Source organism: Lichtheimia ornata, assembly GCF_029851405.1.
Source record: "Lichtheimia ornata isolate CBS 291.66 chromosome Unknown scaffold00021, whole genome shotgun sequence".
In the NCBI taxonomy this organism is placed as follows: Eukaryota; Fungi; Mucoromycota; class Mucoromycetes; order Mucorales; family Lichtheimiaceae; genus Lichtheimia; species Lichtheimia ornata.
Window position 1 is genome coordinate 251,926 of NW_026695341.1, and position 16,628 is coordinate 268,553.

The 16,628-nt window shown below is 43.1% G+C and overlaps 8 protein-coding genes across 8 annotated transcripts; 5 read left to right on the forward strand and 3 right to left on the reverse strand.

Moving 5' to 3' along the window:
• Positions 1 to 187: 187 nt before the first annotated feature.
• On the forward strand, positions 188 to 508 carry O0I10_005334 (uncharacterized protein; the record flags this gene model as incomplete). Its single annotated transcript, XM_058485379.1, has 2 exons — positions 188 to 275; positions 333 to 508. The coding sequence occupies 2 exons, from the start codon at positions 188 to 190 to the stop codon at positions 506 to 508; spliced, it is 264 nt and encodes an 87-aa protein (XP_058343865.1).
• Positions 509 to 609: 101 nt separating this feature from the next.
• On the forward strand, positions 610 to 2,548 carry O0I10_005335 (uncharacterized protein; the record flags this gene model as incomplete). The annotated part of the gene is made up of 5 exons (XM_058485380.1): positions 610 to 1,222; positions 1,291 to 1,666; positions 1,722 to 1,871; positions 1,926 to 2,354; positions 2,419 to 2,548. 5 exons carry the CDS (start codon positions 610 to 612, stop codon positions 2,546 to 2,548), a joined length of 1,698 nt encoding a protein of 565 aa, XP_058343866.1.
• Positions 2,549 to 3,256: 708 nt separating this feature from the next.
• On the forward strand, positions 3,257 to 7,680 carry O0I10_005336 (uncharacterized protein; the record flags this gene model as incomplete). Its single annotated transcript, XM_058485381.1, has 19 exons — positions 3,257 to 3,692; positions 3,758 to 3,864; positions 3,927 to 3,986; positions 4,050 to 4,088; positions 4,152 to 4,256; positions 4,321 to 4,398; positions 4,461 to 4,521; positions 4,577 to 4,707; positions 4,766 to 4,933; positions 4,992 to 5,330; positions 5,395 to 5,834; positions 5,900 to 6,044; positions 6,102 to 6,407; positions 6,461 to 6,607; positions 6,667 to 6,728; positions 6,793 to 6,880; positions 6,937 to 6,992; positions 7,055 to 7,577; positions 7,636 to 7,680. 19 exons carry the CDS (start codon positions 3,257 to 3,259, stop codon positions 7,678 to 7,680), a joined length of 3,336 nt encoding a protein of 1,111 aa, XP_058343867.1.
• A 481-nt stretch (positions 7,681 to 8,161) lies between these two features.
• Positions 8,162 to 9,084, forward strand: O0I10_005337 (uncharacterized protein; the record flags this gene model as incomplete). The annotated part of the gene is made up of 6 exons (XM_058485382.1): positions 8,162 to 8,192; positions 8,261 to 8,296; positions 8,363 to 8,462; positions 8,530 to 8,722; positions 8,777 to 8,869; positions 8,923 to 9,084. 6 exons carry the CDS (start codon positions 8,162 to 8,164, stop codon positions 9,082 to 9,084), a joined length of 615 nt encoding a protein of 204 aa, XP_058343868.1.
• A 398-nt stretch (positions 9,085 to 9,482) lies between these two features.
• O0I10_005338 (uncharacterized protein) lies at positions 9,483 to 10,142 on the forward strand (the record flags this gene model as incomplete). Its single annotated transcript, XM_058485383.1, has 4 exons — positions 9,483 to 9,520; positions 9,594 to 9,693; positions 9,764 to 10,072; positions 10,137 to 10,142. 4 exons carry the CDS (start codon positions 9,483 to 9,485, stop codon positions 10,140 to 10,142), a joined length of 453 nt encoding a protein of 150 aa, XP_058343869.1.
• Positions 10,143 to 10,377: 235 nt separating this feature from the next.
• Positions 10,378 to 11,713, reverse strand: O0I10_005339 (uncharacterized protein; the record flags this gene model as incomplete). The annotated part of the gene is made up of 8 exons (XM_058485384.1): positions 10,378 to 10,487; positions 10,544 to 10,606; positions 10,669 to 10,806; positions 10,866 to 10,883; positions 10,956 to 11,053; positions 11,123 to 11,261; positions 11,325 to 11,385; positions 11,450 to 11,713. 8 exons carry the CDS (start codon positions 11,711 to 11,713, stop codon positions 10,378 to 10,380), a joined length of 891 nt encoding a protein of 296 aa, XP_058343870.1.
• A 1,111-nt stretch (positions 11,714 to 12,824) lies between these two features.
• On the reverse strand, positions 12,825 to 14,011 carry O0I10_005340 (GTP-binding protein ryh1; the record flags this gene model as incomplete). The annotated part of the gene is made up of 9 exons (XM_058485385.1): positions 12,825 to 12,880; positions 12,948 to 13,023; positions 13,099 to 13,183; positions 13,249 to 13,360; positions 13,432 to 13,469; positions 13,540 to 13,574; positions 13,657 to 13,743; positions 13,811 to 13,869; positions 13,945 to 14,011. 9 exons carry the CDS (start codon positions 14,009 to 14,011, stop codon positions 12,825 to 12,827), a joined length of 615 nt encoding a protein of 204 aa, XP_058343871.1.
• A 629-nt stretch (positions 14,012 to 14,640) lies between these two features.
• Positions 14,641 to 15,276, reverse strand: O0I10_005341 (uncharacterized protein; the record flags this gene model as incomplete). The annotated part of the gene is made up of 1 exon (XM_058485386.1): positions 14,641 to 15,276. The coding sequence occupies one exon, from the start codon at positions 15,274 to 15,276 to the stop codon at positions 14,641 to 14,643; it is 636 nt and encodes a 211-aa protein (XP_058343872.1).
• Between the last annotated feature and the right edge of the window lie 1,352 nt (positions 15,277 to 16,628).

Sequence of the window (16,628 nt, forward strand, 5' to 3'; positions counted from 1 at the left end):
AAATCAGGATTCAGTTTTTCCTTTATGCAACAATGACAACCATTCTTTTTCACGGTGCCATCATGCATGATCAAAACCCATGGAATACCCATGATTGGCTGTTGACGTCAAACAATGATTTCCCCCCATCACAATATAAAGAACAGATCGTTTATGCATTCATTGTTCTTCAACATTTCAATTCAACATGCCATCTGATATTAAGCATCGATATCAAAAGGGACCTGTAATGAAGAAGGATAACCCGCATGTGGAAGAAGGCGTTCAGTGGCCAGGTTGGTAGTATTCAAGATGGTGTATTCATCAATGACATGCTTACGAATTCCCTGTAGCACTTATGAAAGCTACCCATCGTCGAAGCTTGGATGCCTCTGCAAAGAAAGACATTGCTGAAAAGGCAAGCAAGTTGTATAGTCGAGATCATGATGAGCCTCTTTACATCAATGTGGATACTGGTGCAGCCATGAGACGTGAGGATCTTCCTCAAGATAGCGAGATTATCGATTAGTCTCTTTATTGTATATAAAGTTTCCCATTTGTGAATTGTATATAAGGTGTGAGCATGCATAAAACGGGATTTTCCAGGTTGAGATCCAATAGCGGTTCAGTATGGGGAGTTCTTTGTTAACCATCTTGTTGGTTGTGTGTTCCACGGGTGGCCACCACTTTTTATTCAACTATCCACCTAATCCAAGACGACCTATTGCATCGACCAACAACCGGCATTCCAAGTCGGCATTATCACCATCCTCTTCTTCTTCTTTGCAAAAACGATCGAGCAGCCCATGTCCTGATGCACGCGATTACCCCCCTGCTACCAAGGAAAATATTTTGAACTTTGACACGGAATTCCTTGCAGGTGCGTTGGCTCCCAAGCTACCGCTATGTGATGGGAAGTTTCAACTGAGTATCGACGAGCTGACGTTTGTGGGGCATCCTGTGAGCTTATCATCCGGCAAAAGTTCGTCGTCGCCTTCCACCAGCAATGGCGGTGGATCATCCTCCACAGCAGCAGCAGAAGAACACAAATCTCACATGACCTTGTTCCATGTTGTATTCGTGCTATCGCCACCTGATCTTGAATTGTATGCTCAAGTCGATGCCCTATATACACACGTCGTAAGGAGGTACACCGCCGCATTGCAATATGAACAACTGAGATGTGGATACATCCAAGATGAATTCGATAAGATTTTGACCATACGAGAAAATGCAAACAAAGGTAAATCGAATGATGATGATGATGATGATGATGATGATGACGGATATGAGACTAATAGAAGGATGTAGGATTGCCCTATGAGGACTTGATCCAAGACATTCTACGTGAATCATCCTTGGCTCGTGACATCAAGCAAATCTATACCGCTTTATCAACCGATTCGATCGCTCATATCATCATCAACGACTTTATCGACTTGTCATTGCAAATTCCCGTGTTTGGGGAAAGCAGCATGGGACCTACTCAGCGTACACAAGACTATCATTATGCATCATTGATGGACATTTATGGCGTTTCCGGATACGAATACGACAACTACCCTGTCATCTGCCCTTATCATACATTGCTGCTTCTTGAGGATCCAGAAGAAGTACTCAAAAACATGCCATTGGATGCTAGCCCCACATTGGTACAATTGGTGCAAATCCTTACGCCCACGCAAAGGTAAAACCTTACAACGTTCATATGATGGTGATCTCATTTTGGTGTATCTGCTTAGTTTACAGGAATTGCATCTTGTCCTCGATTGCTCTCTTGCCCAAATCTATCGACTCGCAGCGCATCTCATTTATTGGAGAAAGGCCAAATTGATTCACACCATTCATGCACGTAACATTTATGTCGTTTCACCACAAGCAAAACTTCAAGAGTAAGTCTATATATTCTTTCATCAATGAGGATAGGCATTGATGTCATTGTATAGTCTAGCCAGCTTGAATGCTGATTTCAAAATGCATGTTGCCGTACCCAATTTGGATTTGCCTCGTTTACTTTCTCAACTATCCATTGCCAAACCACTCCACGTCATTGCATCAAAGGAATTTCGTAATCAGTATTTGGAAGCAATCACGTATCTGGTGCGAAAGGACCTTGTTGTACAGCTGCACATGTTTCTGGTTCTGATCGATCCAACAGCAGGCGGTGGTATGCGAGATGATGATACAACAACAGCACTTAGCAGGCGAAGCAGCTCCAATAGCAGCAACATGGCGGCCAACAATGCATCCCCACCAGCCGCCCTCTCTGGAGATGGTATTCCTTCATCATCAAGTCCTGGAATGGCTGAACGTCAGCGATTACGTCGATTCATCCATGATAAAGCACCCAAGGAAATCATTGACTTGTTCGAAAGGTAATCAATCAGTTCATGCTTTTTATTCCATTGACGCGTTACTTACTGATTTGGCCGTATTTAGGTTGGTGCCTTACATGGATGGCAAGCATCACATTGAAGAGATCATGTATCGTGAAGGCGTTTCAAGAAAGCAGCTTAACCTCGTACTCAAATACTATAGAGACAATATCGTCACCGTATACCATTACTAAAAGAATGAGGAATAATGTGGGAGCATCACCAATGGCCATTTGGGAGTGGAGGTTGGATTGAAAAAGAATAGTGTGGTGTCAACGTTATATGCAACTCGGTAACCTAGTGTACCTGATACAAGGATTCTCATGGTAAAACACCTACTGTATAGATCTTGGTTGATCTTTATCCATGGCAAACCATCGATGCCATTCAAATGGATATTGACCATACATAGTAAAAGGAACCTTTTATTAATGCAGCAGACTATCAAAGTGTGCTCTTCTAATAAGGCGTATAGATCGAGATCTCCTATCGCTTCCAATGCCTATTCAATTAGATGATATTATATCGTGATCTGCCAGATCTAGTAGCCAAACGGTATACTGCGGGGTTTGCCACATGGCCACTGTTAAAGTGTGAGGGAGGGAGTTGGCTACAGCTGATAATCCAAGGTGGTGGGTGGAGTACCTCAAGTTTGTTTTACCCGCTCTTGCTGTCAACGACAACTCTGCAACAAACGAGAGACGATACCTTGCAACCTTTTCTTTATTGAACAACTTTGTCATTGGGTGTCCACAAAACTTGTGTGTCTTGTAGTCGTAACAAGGGGCTTTTTTTTTCTTTTCTTTACCTCTCTTCCACTTCAGCAATCTCTGTCTCTTTCTCTCTCTCTCCCACACACACAACAACGCACACACATATACACATACACACACAGACACATCATGCCACCAGCGCATCGACAGCCGTTACCTCCTTGGCCACAGCTCTCGTTCGTCATGGCAAAGGAGATTCAACAACATGAATGGCATAAAGGATACTTGACTCCAACAGAAGTACAGCATTATGAATCGGCTATCGAGTCATACGGACGATGGTTTGCATTTATCACGGCCTCGCACGAGAATCTGCAGGAGGTGCCATTATCAGAACGCGCCATGGCAGCCATGCGTGTACGTGCCATGCTCACTGAATACCTTGTGCCACACCTCTTCCATACCGATCGGCCGTGTTGTCGCACGTTTCAACTTGATATCGACCAACTATGCGATACTGCACGCTCTCTCAACTTGCCAGATGTCCCAAGTCCAGTACCACCACCAGCACAAGAATTGGAACCACCCGCAGCACCTGCAACACCTAAAGAAGGGGATGAACCAGGTAGTTATATGATCTCTCTTCAAGCTGTGATCCCTATCGTTAACATTGGGATGTCATGTCATTAGCTGTACCATCATCATCTACAAACATCCGCCCAGATATTCCTCTTTCCGACGTCTATCACACTTTGGAAAAGGATCATGCAGCCATGGTGGAATTACAAAAGTTGGAGGCAAGTCATCATCGAATCTATATTATACATCATAGGCTCTGACACATGTAACACGTATTTAGGAATTCGAAGCACAAGAAGAGATGAATGATGAAGGCAAACAACAACAACAGGATCATGCAGTAAGTACTCATTCATATGAATACTTTATATAACGGATGTCACTCATATCGGAATCTTTTTAGCTTTCGTTGATCAATGCAACTGGCAATTTCAATCTCAAGGTAAAAAAGAAAAGTACGAGTGGATGCATGGGAGAAATATACTGATAGGGTGCTCTCCACTAGTACTTGTTACAAGGCATTGCTGCAAATCGAGACAAGACCTCTCTTTCTGATCGAGATATCAAGAACTTGTTGTCTGATTTCAAGCCCCAACATCGTACGAAATGGGTATGTATAGAGAGGAAATGGGTCAAAGATGCTTGGTTTTTGTTAACCTATGGATGGAAAATAGGCGAATGATGATAAGATTGGTCAAGAGGAGCTTTATGAGGCATGTGAAAAGGTGTTGACGGATCTAAAGAACTTTACGGTAAGGGTTCAAGCTTGTTCACTGATAAAGGAAAAGTGTGTCTTATATGCTATGGTAATTAGGACCATTCAACGCCATTTCTTAACAAGGTCACTAAACGTGAAGCACCGGATTACTTTGAAGGTTTGTGAGTGAGTGAGCGTGACATGAACGATGACACTCATTTGGTTATCATTAGTGATCAAGCGCCCAATGGATCTCGGCACCGTCACCAAGAAACTCAAAGGATTGCAATACAAGTCCAAAAAGGAATTTGCGGATGATCTCTATCTCATATACGAAAATTGTCTCATTTACAATACCAATCCAGTAAGTAACCGTTATCGATCTTACTTTGAAGTAGAAAACTGACACACAGTCAATGTAGGCGAGCGAATATCGAAAGCATGCAAATGCAATGCGACGCAAAACGGATCGATTGTTGACACGTGTGCCTGATATCACCATCAGGGATCGAGCAGAGGTGGAGGCTGAGGAATTTGGTGATGAAGCAAGCGAGGATGGTGATTCAGAGGTACAACGAGTACCAAGGAAGGTGAGTAATCCTATTACAAATGGTGATGATTGCTTCATACTGATTTACTATACAAAAGGGCTCTGGAAAAAAGAAGCAATCACCGCATTTGGAGCGAAAAGATGGCATTGATCAATTGCGCTTTGCACGTGAACGATCGTTGACACGTGAGTCAAGTGCAGCACCCTCAGGCACCGAGGCAACACAAGCAGGCAGCGATTCAGAAAGCGTCATCATGACCCCCAATGGCCATGCACCTCATAAAACGTATGGTGGCAAGCATGTCAAAGGAAACCAAACAGGGGAGGTGCCTGATGAAGAGGAAAAGGAGGAGGAAGTTGATCTCGATGGTGATTTTGCCGAGCTACAAGATCAAGTTTGGCGTGATATGACAAAAAAGACGCGTGCAAAGCTTGGGGTATGTGTGTTTTGTGGATCCATGTTGCAGAAGGAAATAGAAACTAAATGATGCAATTTGATAGCTTGAACTCGAGAAGGAATATCAATTTCAATTTTCGGATCGACATGCGATCGTACGATCATCACTCGACATGGAACGTTTTGCACTTATGGAGCACTTGCATCAAAAACCCGAGACAATCCAAAAGCTTGTAAAATGTACCCATGATCGATTTTACAAGTGGGCCGAACGCACAGGATCAGCCATTACATTGTACGACGATGTGGATCTGGATTCAAGCGACGATGAGAATTTGGATGTCTTTTTCTCTCGTAAATTGGCCAAGCCCAACAACAATGAACAAGACGATTCCATGCGTACAGATTTGTTCTTGCCTGAATATCAGATTGCTAGCGGCTTTCCTGAAATACACAATATGCAAGAGGACACACCTGAAATGATGGCACTCGCACGGCGATCCTCCTTGGATGACAATGCATCGGTCAAACTAGAGCCTGCTGGGTAAGTTGGATGTGATGGATGTAGTCCTAAGTGGATGAGACGAAGGATTAATCGTTGGTTGTTAGGTATACGGATGTGCCGCTGGACGTGTATCCATCCGCCAGATTCCCCAACCATGGCCTCAGCAAACAAATCGATCGCAATTTGCAACAATTACAAAAGATTCGACTCATTTATGCAAAGTGTAATGCTATCCGTAATAATGCACCTGTAAGTGAAAGAATATGGGACATGATGATTAGAGGCTCATCAAACATACTTTGATAGATATCAACATTTACAGCAATGATTCCACCTGCCGATTCATTAATAGAGTCTCAAGCATCATCTTCAATGAACGCACTAGTACCAGCTCAGGATGCCGATGCCTATCCACCTCTCATCATCAACCGTCAATCAGGCCTGCAGCTAATGCAAAGAACGCTTTCAAAATTACTTGCCCATGCCGGCTTTGAAGGTGCACAATCCACTGCTTTGAATGTTCTCAGTGAGCTGTTTGTCGATTACCTCTCCAATGTTGGCAAAACGCTTCGGTCGTATTGGGATGATTACGGTAGACAAATGAGCAAAGAGGTAAGAAGAGATGATTTGTGCATGTATGCGTGATACTGATGCCATCACTTTAGGAAATGTTGATGCATGGCTTGTATGAAAATGGTGTTGCTGATATTGGAGAACTCGAATCCTACATCCGAGACGACGTCGAACGCTATGGACATCGATTAGATGAACTGCATAGGAAATTGGAATCATCGTATAATGACCTATTATCTGTAAGTATAAGGAATGCATTATTACTTGAATCGCATACTCATTAACATCGATGGTATAGGGACCAACTGAGAAGACGGAGGATGAAGAAAACATGCTTCTTGAGGATGGCACATTTATAACGTAAGAAGCTATATATGATGGGATAGGATGGCGGAGTAACAGGGCTCTCTTTTTTCTTATGCAGGGGCGCTTTTGGTGAAGACCTTGGTGACGATTACTTTGGATTCAAAGCGTTGGGCTTAGATCAGGAATACAATGTGGAAGCATTCAGTGTAAGTACTGTACAATATCATGTGAAGGAAGGAGAAGGCTCAAACATGTATGATAGATCCCACCACGGTTATGGTTTGGAGGAAACAAAGAAAAGGTGCCGAGCAAAACAATGTAAGTAACACATCCACCTGTCAATGAATGCCCCCTCTAATCATTCTTTCTTTATAAATTAGGCTCAACAAGGGTATGCACAATGAAGTTGGCTATGGAGATGAGCATCTACTGACGCATCCTTATCATATAGAACCTCAATACAAGTATCCTCCTGCACCACCATTTACACCTGTGACCTCCGAGAAGCAAATGATTGGATTACTGCAGCCCTTGTTTCAAAAGAAGCTTGCAGATGCACCCAATGGACGTCTCACCGAGGATGAATACATCCCCAATCGTCAACGTGGTCGACCTAGATACCCTCCTACGAACAAGTTACTGAGTGGTCGAAAGAAGCCATTGAAAGATGCGGGATCAAATAATGCATTGAGTGGTGCAACTGCCGGCGGTGACACAAGAAAAACCAAGCGTAAACGGCCACCAGAAGAGATACAAGCCATCAAAGAGGAACGAGAGAAGAAGCGACGACAAAAGATGGAAGAACGAGCACAACGAGCGGCAGAAAAAGAGGAGAAGCGTAAATTGCGAGAAGAACTCAAAGAACAAGAACGATTGGCGAAACAAGAAGCAAAGGATAAAAAGGTAAAAGAGAAGAATGAGCATGTGTATGTATATCCCGGGTACTCATTCTTTGTATTAGGCACAAGCAAAGAAACCAAACGCCTCTGGGTCTTCCAATTCATGACGACATTATCTTCTCCCAATTTGTTTCCGTCATCTACTACTTGCCACATTCATTTTATCCCATCTCCCTCCCACAACACCCTCCTTTCACCCGATCTCGTACTCGTTTACTACACAACCCAAAAAATACACATACACACACATTGCATGATTTGTACATTGTATGATACAAGGAAAAGAGAATCAAAATTGAGTTTTTTAAATTGAAAGTGTTGCCGGAACTGCTTCCGTGTCTGAGGATAAACAGCTGAGCTTGGGGGGTCTTGTAAAGTATCATTTTCTTCACTTGTTATGCCACAAAAAGTTTGTGCCTGGATAAACGGCGGGTTTGGCTGATGACTTGGTGTAAGACAGGCTGTAGGCATGTGCCACATTCTCTCTCTTGGCATAAATGATCCCGTTTTGTATATAAAAACCTATGTAGATTGTACATTCCATTGCTTTTTTCTTTTTTAATCGTACATTGAATCATCCTCATCACCATGGCTACCGGACAATTGCTTGTGACCCCTGGTAAGTAGACCGGTTTCCATAAAGATCCACCACAAGATCCAGTTGCTAAACCTTTGAGAGTGGATTAGTGTCTCTTCGTGGTTTGGAAGATACCGAATATGAAGGTAAGGATATGGGATGGTGTACATGTTATAGTATTGATGTATATGCTGATGACGATATCGATGTAGAATCCAAGACCTTTGTTGGATGCTACATTGATCACAATGACAAGCACCGTACTCGTTCAGCCGAGGGACCCGAGCCTGAGTGGAACCACACATTGAAATGGTAGATACCTATGATTTGGTATCCATGGCGATGTATATGTAGTAGCTAATGATAATTGAACGCAAAGCGATGTTCCTGCTGGTGCTGTTTATCTTCAAGTTGAAGTAGTCAACGAGGATCCCGAAAAACCTGGTGTTATCGGTGGCTCCCGCATTTCATTGTACGCTGTATTCAATGAACGTAGCACGGAAGAATGGATTTCAATCGTCAATGGTCAAGGCGAACCTGTTGGTCAACTCCTGTTGAAGCTCGAATTTGATGTACATATGCTTTTATGGAATCAACCTATGTGTATACTAACATGATACATATAGGGTGAATATGATGGCGGTGAGATTGAAAGCTACCAGGCAACTCGTAACCTTGATGAAGAAGACGAAGAAGAGAAAAAGGTCCCTGATTGGGTGGTATGTATTCATCTTTATTTGCACAACACAAAATCTAATGGCATTTCTACTAGAAATACGGTGGTATGGCTCTTGGTGCTGCTGCAGCTATTGGTCTTGGTGTTTGGGCATATCACGAATACAAAGAACGAAAGGAAGAAGAAGAGGAAGAAGAAGCGGCAAGAGAAGCAATCGCTGACACAGGCTATGGCGAAGCTCAGAGTGATTCGGACTAGAATTAGAAATCAAATGGGATGGTAAATCATGTGTTATATAAACAATAGTGTCTTGGAAACGTATGCCATATGTGGTGTTTACAAGATGTCAATTCTTCTTCACTACCATGTAATAAAAGTCATCATAACCGAAAAAACGAGCTGGTTGGGAGCTACATGGACGATGTCAAGTATAATTTCCATGGCAACAAGGTATGTTGTCACTAAGCGATCATGGGGGGCATGCGCATTTTATAGGCAGCAAATATAGGCTGTGTGCGGATGCGTGGTTGGTGACCAAATCTCCAAAAGAGCATAGTCGGATGAAGGCTTGTATCCGTGACTCCGATCTGTTTTTGCTGCCAAGTGGGGTTGGTGAATACCAAAGACTTCCTTCTTCTTTAAATTCACAAAACAATATGGGACACGGCTCGGCAGACCATTCCAGAGATCCCTGGTAATGCAACAACGATACCAACAAAAGACACCATTGAAAAAGTGAAAACTCAAACGACATTTTATATACATAGCCCTTGGGTAATTTTGAACGATTTGGGTGGTGCGTTTGTCATGGGTGCCGTTGGTGGTGGTATCTGGCATTCCGTCAAAGGTGCCAAGAATTCACCAAGGGTAAGTAGTAGTGGTGGGATCGCGTATTGCATGTCAATGATACAGGATGGCTGACACTATATATTTATAGGGTGAACGTATGGTGGGTGCTGTCTCTGCCATGAAGGCTCGTGCTCCAGTACTCGGTGGCAACTTTGCTGTGTGGGGTGGTCTCTTTTCAACATTTGATTGTGGCCTTAAGGGTATTCGACAAAAGGAAGATCCTTGGAACTCTATCATCTCGGGTGCTTTGACGGGTGGTGTCCTTGCTGCTCGAGGAGGTGCTAAGGCAGCTACTGTATCCGCTGTTGTTGGTGGTGGTCTCTTAGCTTTGATTGAAGGTGTTGGTATCGCTATCTCTCGCTGGACTGCCGAGCAGAACAAGCCTGTCATGCCTCAGGTAAGATACGTTTGGAAAGGGATAAAAGGGTGATGTGATACTCATGTACGATCATTCTTTGTAGTTGTAAAAGAGACGACGATCGCTGTTAGAACTTATACACAACTTGAAAAAGCAATTCCAACTTTCCCCTCTCGCCCCGATACGCACTCATACAACGACAACAACATTCTTGTTTTTTATAATTGTTCCCCTCCCTTTTCTGCGTTACGCTTGTGAATACACACATAGATTCGAAAACATCCTAGATTCTTCTTTTACAAGTTGTCCACGTTTTTATTTGAGATATCGGTACATGTTATTATTTAGATGCCATAACGCTTCAATGCATCAGCCAGCTGCTGCTTGTAAAAAGCAATGCTTTCTGCTTGGTATTTCTTCACAGTTGAAAGGTATTCCTCACTAAGGATTTCGGCTATACATGCATGCATTATCAGTAAATGAAAGAAACGACTACTTGCATACACTTACGATAGGGTGGGATTGGCTCCTGAGCCCGAATGACATTACCAGGGAGAGCCAACAAGGTGGTTGCTGTTGTGGAATTGCTATTAGCATCACGTGATCACCCTATAAAATGTTTGTGGGATGCTTACAGTTCAAGCTTTCATCTTCGATCATCCTCAAGACAGCTTCAACAACGGTCTCCATATCGGTGGTGGGTGCACTGCTAACCATAGTGTCGAAAGGATCGTTGTTGGTCTTATTGGCAAGATCAGTCTTAAGATCGGTGGCTATAGATAGGATGTGAGCCAACACATATCATGTTGCACTTAATCACCCATATACTTACAGACCCAGTAAGGGCAAACTAATACAATACGACAATAAAAGAAGCGAATGAGTGATTCCTGATCGACCTAGTACTTCTTTTTTTACTTACGTGCGTTGACACGAACGTTGCAGACTTCTTTAAAGATGCCACATGATCGAGTCCAACCGACAACACCATGCTTAGATGCAGCGTAGATGCCAACGGATCTACATGGTATCATAAACAATGAATTAGGCTGGGTCACAAAACAAAGGATACTATTTACCAATACTTACGGTGATGCCAGGAAACCTGCTACGGAGGCGGTGTTGACAATGGCACCACCACCCCGTTTGGCCATATGGAGCATGGCAACCTTGGTTCCCTTGACGACGGCGGTGGTATTAATATCAAGCATGCGCTCATCCAACTTGTCTATATGACATTAAGAGAGTGAGTTGACAGGTGCATATGTGAAACATGAAATGATGTGCATACCATCAAGAGGCATAAACATGGTGTTTGCATTGGTGCCAATACCAGCGTTCAAAAAGGCAATCTACCGATTCACATCCATTGTTAGATAGCTGCAAAACAATGCATACACACCTCCTAATACATACATCTACACCACCAAATTCCTTTTCTGCAAGCTTGAACAAGGCCACATTGTCGTCGTATTTGGTCACATCGGTGTGGATGTAAGCAGCTACCTTGCTGCCAGCACTGTTGTTGAGTTCTTGGACAGTTTCCTCTCCTTGCTTGTCGAGGATGTCACCAATGACAACCTTGGCACCGCGAGAAACCAGCTCAACAGCGACGGCCTTGCCAATGTTACGGCTTGCACCTGTGAGAACGGCAACCTTTCCATCAAGCGATTTGGTCATATTGTATGTGGGTGTGGGTGTGTGTGAAAGAATATCTGAAAGCAAAACGAAGACTAAAGCGCTTGTATTTTATAGTTGGGAAAGTAATGCTGCAACCACCGGTGATGTTACACACGCATCACATTAAAATATACCGCTTTATCATGCTTGTTGTTTGTCGAAAAGTGATCCAAATCACCTTTAGATTATACAACACGACACATCATTCAAGTTGATATACCATGGATCAAGCTGTTTATCATTGGGATGGGTTGTTTACGCTCTACAAGCTTATCATTGTATTGATATTACCATGCTCAGTCTGAGAAAATGAAAATTAGCTTACCCAACGTGTGAACTTGCAGAAGCGGCAAAAGATGCAGCACGGCTTTTCTTCCGGAAGTGCTAGTCTCTCGACTCATAATTGGAAGCTAGCATAGCTTTGAGCATCCAAATGATGGCATACTACTACTACGACGCACATTGCAACATAACCAATCTCAATCCTCAGGGCGAATAAAGTAAAAATGATCATTACTGTAGGTAGATAACAATTTCATGTTTCATCCATACCCTATACGCATCTATGTACAGCTTTTCTTTCTTGGCATTATTGGATTCTTTCCACGAAGCTGGTGAATTGCTTAAGCTACGTTGACCTAAGCTTGAATTTTCCTTTTACGGCATAGGTGGATCCTGTAGTGCAAAAGGAGAAGCTTCTCACCCATGTCCGTGTGATCGAATGTTTGACCCAGTTTCTTGCACATCCTTTTGTTTTCTCGTTCTCCCACCCACTCTAGTAGCACATGGGTGTACAATAATCATGCAACGCGATCAAGGTATGCCATTGTATACATATTGCACATGTAAGCACACAAAACCAAACCATATCCTGGGGCCTGCAGCATGATGCATCTTTATCCTCCGCCAAATATCCAGCATACTCTACCGACACACACACTCACTCACTCACATACACAACACAAAGGCACACAGGAGGTATCTCAGTAGCAAGCCTAATAGGGTATATTATACGGGGGGGGGAAAAAAGACAACAGATAAAATAAGTTTAGCTTAGATGGCATCATCATCATCATCACCCATGGGTGGATGGATGGATCGACGTGTTTGTTTAGCATGCACAAGTGCTTGACTCGGAAGAGGTGGAGCTGAGATTGACCTTTTGCACTACAACCAAGCAAAAAGGAAAGTGTTAGCAAACAAGATCCCTTCCCTTCATCATGTATAAACATACTTTGTTCCTTTTGATCACCACCGTTGGAATCGATGCCTGGCAAATTCTGAGCGATCTTTCTAAACAATGTTTTCACCTGCAACCAATAAACAGATCAGCACCATGATTTCGTCTCCCTTGCAGCAAGCGGGTTGTTATCCATATAACCTACATTGTGGCCAGCCTTGGCACTTGTCTCTATAAACATGACATTCAAATCTTTGGCACGCTTCTCGCCTTCTTCAGGTGTCACTTCACTGACAAGATCACGGGATGGGGTATGAGAAACATGGTAACATTTGATAAACATCTCTCAACTTACCGCTTTTCACTCAAATCGGTCTTGTTACCCACAAGGACAATGATCACCTGGTTGCCACGTTCGGCTCTCACGTCATCGATCCATTTGGTCGTGTTGACAAACGATTCGCGGTCTAATGTACAAATCATGCATGAGTTTGTTGGCGCCGATTTTCATTGTTCTCTTTTTTCATATCCAACTTACTTGAGATATCATAGACAATGACAGCAACGGATGAGTCTCTAGAAATGGCATTTCATTGTCAATGGTCATCATTGTAAACAAGGAGATAAAAAGCAAGATCTGACTCACCTGATGTAACTAGGGATCAAGCTACGGAAGCGTTCCTGGAAAATGGAAACCACGAGACCATATTAGCATGCATCATCATCAACAACAACATTTGATCCCATCTTTTTCTCTTTTCACCTGGCCTGCAGTATCCCAAAGTTGTAGGCGCACGGTCTTATCTTCAAGATACATAGTCTTCGATAAGAAATCGATACCAATGGTTGCCTGGATACGCATACGATATCAGTGATTGTTTTTACATATATAAAGAGCCTTTGCTGTCATTCTTTACCTGATACGTGTTGTCGAAAGAGTCATACATGAAGCGAGTAATGAGCGAGGTCTTGCCAACTAAAACGATGGAGGAGAGCCAATGAGCCATGTTGCTTGTGTGCTAATGAGCCCTTTGAGTGTATATCTACTTACCGCTTTGTTCACCCAAAAAGACGAGTTTGTACTTGCGTAGAGGGCTGCTGAATTCAGGGCTAGTCATTGGGGGAGATTGGTGAAAGGAATAAAAGGAAGAAAGAAGAGCTGTAAAAGTTTTTCGTGTGCACTAGTGGTGGTAGTAGTCTGTGCTGCAGGATCCCAAATGCAAGGCGACCAATGTGTGTTGTGTGGATTAGTACACAAGTATCAGAGTTTATGTGCTACGTGACTATTTGGCGTTGGGACCCATCAACATAGCCAACAAAATGGTGCATTGCTTCACGCATGCGTGCATGTTTATTGTTTTTCACCCTCTCTCGCACACGACAACTTTTTCTCTTGATTGCTTGACACCCCATGGTAATGAAGCATGGGGGGTTTGGTTTGTACAATGTAAATTTTCATACTCCAATGGTAACACGGACACAGCGGAGATGGTTGCTGTGCTGTCCCGTTCCGAACAATGGAGGATCACAGGCAATCCTTGATATGCTTAACACTGATCGCATGCATAAAATTGTAGACCTTACTATCCAAACCCCCCAGATCAACGTATACACAGCATTTCATCACAATCATAGCACTTGAAACATAAAGATGTCAAACTATACCCCACATTCTATTATAAGGCATAGCACGCAATGCCATGTTGATGTGCAGATAACAATAAAAACTCGATTCAATTATAAAGACCTATGGCTCTGGTGCCTTTTTCGTGGTACCATATTTTACAGGACCAAGATTTTGGCCCTCAACGCTGATAATACCACTGTTGGATGCTGGGTTGATCATGATGGGTGGATCATGGGAGCCGCCTTTCTTCTTCTTGCCAGTGGATGGCTGCTTGAAACGAAGCGCTTGTTTCTTGAGAAGCGAAGATGAACCACTGCCAAAGATCTTGCCGCCAAGCATTCCAGTAAGACCTGATGGCTTTTTGCCTTTCTTCTTTTTCTTGGATGATGATTTTTCAGTGGGATCCGGCTGTGGATTGAAACCAACCAATCCTTTCTGCATAAGACCACCAACGAGCGTATCAGCCTGCTGGTTTTTCTTGTCTCTCTTTTCGAGGATAATAGGCAAAGATGGTAGGGTATTAAGAGGCTCAATACGGTTATGATACACATGGCTGCTATGTTCGATCGTCGATGTGCTATCATCTGGATCTTGTTGTTGCTTGGCAGCTTCTTCCATGGCTTCACGCACATCCGAGCTAAAAGTTTCAAACTTTGGTATCGCCAAAGCGTCTTCGCTATCTTCGATACGAGCCGGTGCAGCAATGACCAATGAAAAACTCAAGGCAACGCCAACGAGTGGAAGGGTAATACGCATGATGTATTATATTCTTGCTGTTATAGCAGATAATGAATGGAATGGGTTTGAAGCAAATGCAAGGAAAGTAAAAAAGACAACAGAATGATGAGTGCCCTTTTGAATGGTGGTATTCACTCCTCCTTATGATGTACTTTTATGAGGTAGTTACTCTACAAGGCGACACCTCCTTGCCAACATGATCTTTGTACTGTTCTCCTGAGCGAGCTTTATTTCCTCTCTCTCATACACGTGTTCCCTTTTGTGTGTATACAAACCACAGTAGGAACCGTTTTAACCCAACCCTGGTATTCGAGATACATATTAAGACCCACTGCATCTGAAGGCTTAATCCTCAACGTTAACACTTTTATTATTAAAGGATGAGATGCAAGCACATAACGTGTCAATGTAATTTGATGCTAGTACGCAAGTATTGGGGTGGATACATAATGAGATTATCCTTACAAAGAGGTGATGGTAATAGAGATTAGGAGGAAAACCGATTAGAGATTTACTATGTACCGCCATCAATCATCCGACGGTGGTGGTGGTCCCTGCACCAGCCTGGCTAGCGTAACTTCTTGCAGAGTGTCTTTGGCTGTTTTGAATAAACTTGATTGTATTGTGATGTGATCTTTTAAAGCTTCTGGTGGAGGAGAATCTTCGTCACGTCTGTCGACAGCGATAGGAGCTCCTTGAGTAACTAACACAAAGCACAGCATGACGAGCACTAGACCAGCGAAAGCAATTGGGGAATGCATAACTTGAAATCGAGCAAGCAACTTACAACAATGAAAGAAAGAAACATCCCAATTGAGGTTTTTTTATACAGCTTAGATTGAGTTCTATGCAAGAGTACACGTACAAGATACAAGCGAAAGATAGCTTTGAATGATCCATTTTTAGGGAGATGTGCTGCAAAGCGGGCATCCGCTGGAGTGTACGTGTGTGTGTGCATTTACGGCTATACTCGAGAATAAGGGGCATGAAAGGATCATCAAACAGGTACCAGCTGCAGGCAGCTGCTGTTGTTTACAATCACGACATCACACCAAAGTACATAGCAAGTCAACGTTTTACATACAGAGATAAGAGGTGGCGATAATAACAATACATATGGGATATAGTGTATAGCAGCCTCTTGGAGACGTATGCATGTAGCTTTATCGAAGGAAAGAATCACCAGGGCACTATTTTGGGGCATCCTTCACCCTTGTACTTTCTCCAATATTGGCCACGTCTTATAGTACTATGTATATAATACCTGTATACCGTACTCTCACACTTTTACATTGATCCATGTCATGAATAAGCAGCATGGGTTGGTTGTATCATGTTGATGGGGCAACCATTGCCATGGCAACAGTATC